Here is a 3,259-nt window from a genome sequence, read left to right on the forward strand (position 1 = left end):
GCAGAAGGGTTTTAAGCAGCAAATGATTGAAACCTGAAACTCATAAGTATGATAAAAAAAATGTGATACAAAATCACTTGAAGCATATTCAGAGAACGTTATAACTGCGCCTTCTCTGGCCTTTAAAAATCCATTTTATGCTTCTTTGTTGACGGAGTTCAACGGACAAACTAAGTATTCTTATGATTCCTGTTCAAAGTAGAAATATACCTTTTCTCATCTCTGATCTGGGATGTATAGGCCAATACAGTGTAGTCAAACATGAGGTACTGTGTAATGGAGGTAATAGAAACTGTATGCTTCACTTCAATGTAAGCCTGATTGTTTTCTCATTTTCATTTAGATTATCTTGTTTTCAGCTATTGTGTTTCCAGTTGAAAATCTCTAGTGTTTGCGACAATTCACGTATTGTTTTACAGTATGGTACCAAGGTATCACTGGTAAATGTGTGATGCACAGTAAACATGTGATTCTTTTTAACTGTAAAATTTATATATTCAAAACTAACACTAAAAGATATGGTATTGTGTTGTACAAATGCCTGCATGGTTGTACTTGTACATGTCATCAAGTTAAAACAGTAAATAGAGTTATTTCTGCAATTATGTTGTAATTATTTGCAGTTGTCATGCATTTTGGTGCTTCTTAGCCACTGAAGTCTTATCTGTTTTCACTGGATTTTGTTGTGTAGTTATGTTCAGTTTGTGTACTGCATGTCATATATCTGTGTTTCTACCTGCAGGTTTTTTCTGGCACACAAAATGAAGTGCAATGCTTGCTGGCGGGACTTGGAAGGGCAAGCCATATCAACAACATGTGGCCATCTGTTATGTATGAATGCAATGTTTCCTCTTTCTGTTTGATCCAATTCTAACTGTAAAGAAGTTGAAGTTCATATATTCTGCTGCTACTGAAAAAAACATGCTTGATTTTAACCGATACCTCTTGTGCAGGTACGGAGGATGCAAAGAAAATACTCAGTAACGATGGTGCTTGTCCTATTTGTGATCAAGTGCTCTCTAAATCGTGAGTTGTTAACCCTTGATATAACATTTTTTTATCTTTTGTGCAAGCTACATTTCTCTTGCCCTGCATTAGTTTGTAGTACCTAATGATGCAAGAGTACCTATGAAAGATAATCTCTCATGCGTATTTCTCATCTATATTTTCTCCTAATTAGAACCTTAAATACTTACATCACTTTTTATCATGTTACTGAAGGTTGTTTATCACTTTTCATACCTGAGGTTAAACTTAGCATCAATGTTATACTATGATGATATCATCTGAACTTTATATTTTGTTATTTCTCAGCCATATGAAGCAAATTGACGTAAATCCAAGCGACGAATGGACGAATGTAAGTACCTTTTGAATTTGATTCAGAATTACATATGCAGTATATTTTTCTGTAGTTCATCTGTTCTGATAACTTCATTTGTTACCTCAGATGTCAATGACTGGAGTTTCTCCACAGATACGTATCCTTAATTTTTTTCACATGGCCTACAGTAGGATTATTCTTCTGTTGTTTTGTTGAACGATGTCTCTGTCTGCCGTATGAAATGTGGTGTCTGATTAACCTCCTGCTTCAGTTTTCCAGTAATTTGAACAAAGTAAAATTGAAAAAGAAGGTTGCTGAAGTGAGTTAATAATATCAATTTGGTGCTACTATTTTCCAAGGTTTTTTCTTTTGTTACTAGTATGGTGATCATTTAGCTTTTCCTTAAACATGATACAAATCAGTTATGAAAAGTGCATACAGGAGTGTCATGTTTTATATTGGACAAAAGGAACTGGAGATGCAATACAAGATGAACAGAATTGTTGGTCAATGTAGGCAAAAGTGTGAACTTATGCAGGCAAAGTTCAGTGAGAAACTGGAAGAAGTGCATACTGCCTACCAGAAGATGGCCAAAAGATGCCAGTTGATGGAACAAGAGATTGAAAACTTGACGAGGGATAAGCAGGAGCTACAAGAAAAATTTGCAGAGAAATCTAGGTTAGTCTAGTTTTCCAATGTTTTCATTATTGGGCAAAGTTCTGCTTCATATAAATGTATGAACTGATTGCGCTTTCCTTTCCAGGCAGAAGAGGAAGCTTGACGAGATGTATGATCAGCTGAGGAATGAGTATGAGTCTGTAAAACGTTCAGCCATTCAACCTGCAAACAACTACTTCCCAAGAGCTCAGCCAGACATGTTCTCGGGCATGCCCAACATATTGGATGGCGGCGACCCTCTGAGACAAGGTAATTTATGGAATCATGTACTCCAGTTGATTTAGTTGTTCAGTCTATCACTTATAGGCAGTAAAGCATTTGATCCAATACTTTGCCTTTTGAGTATCTGTTGAGGTAGCTCCTTTTGTGCTATACATCCAGCCAGGAATATGTTAAACGCAATATTTTGGTTTTCTACAAGCTATTGCACTGCTTTTAGCTCTCCACAAAAACAGCTCATTCACTGGTTGCAGGATCGATTGATCCTCCTGAAACCCCAGGGCGCAGAGACGAGGGGTGGGCTGCACAACCAAGGCAAAGACCCCAGACGTCTAGTCCGTTTGAGCTGTCTGCAGGATCTCCTGGTCATAATGCAGCACCTCCAATGGATATGAGACCCAGACAGCCGCCACGGTCCGTGTTTGGAGCTAACATGAACAATTCTTCTGCAGCTCTGCGAAATATGATAATCTCACCAGTGAAGCGTCCTCAGCTTTCCCGTAACCGTCCACAGATGTTCACGTAAGACTCTCCTTCTTGGTCATGTGATATCTTCCTTTTGCTCATGTTATATCTTCATGGTTGGGTACAATGGAATTTAATCTGCAATTGGCTGTAACAGTTTCAAGTGTGACATTAGATACCTACTCGTATATGCCTGTTCCTGTACTGAACTGTATGTACTTACTGCTGAAACTTGGGTATGTCAGGTTGTAGAGCTGAAGGAGCTGAGGAGACGTTCTGCTTTTGAATCTGTCTTAACCTTGTCATGGAAGTGAAGAATTGTTCAGTGTAAATTCTGTAAGACCAATCTGTCTCACTCCCACCCTGTTGTTTTGGCGTGTCGTCTCGCGTACAAGTGTTCTAGGAGATCAGTCGGTCACATAGTCGTGTCCTGGGTATATGGTCTTGACATAATCAAGATATATAGATGCACTTCCTCCTGGCTGCAATTACATGTGTAACCAAATTACGGACGCATGTTTTATGATTCTGAAATAACCACCGTCTAATTTACTAGTGCGACAGGGGATCAGC

The 3,259-nt window shown here is 38.5% G+C and overlaps 1 protein-coding gene across 2 annotated transcripts; it reads left to right on the top strand.

Moving 5' to 3' along the window:
* Positions 1 to 761: 761 nt before the first annotated feature.
* LOC124686922 (E3 ubiquitin-protein ligase CCNB1IP1 homolog) lies at positions 762 to 2,747 on the top strand. 2 transcript variants are annotated; one of them, XM_047220797.1, is made up of 7 exons: positions 762 to 831; positions 954 to 1,026; positions 1,315 to 1,360; positions 1,451 to 1,481; positions 1,747 to 2,002; positions 2,088 to 2,251; positions 2,476 to 2,747. In XM_047220797.1, the coding sequence occupies exons 1-7, from the start codon at positions 762 to 764 to the stop codon at positions 2,745 to 2,747; spliced, it is 912 nt and encodes a 303-aa protein (XP_047076753.1). The 2 variants fall into 2 exon arrangements, with proteins under 2 accessions (XP_047076753.1, XP_047076754.1); XM_047220798.1 differs by having other exon boundaries at positions 2,503 to 2,747.
* Positions 2,748 to 3,259: the final 512 nt, after the last annotated feature.

This window comes from Lolium rigidum, chromosome 2 (genome assembly GCF_022539505.1).
Source record: "Lolium rigidum isolate FL_2022 chromosome 2, APGP_CSIRO_Lrig_0.1, whole genome shotgun sequence".
Classification (NCBI taxonomy): domain Eukaryota; kingdom Viridiplantae; phylum Streptophyta; class Magnoliopsida; order Poales; family Poaceae; genus Lolium; species Lolium rigidum.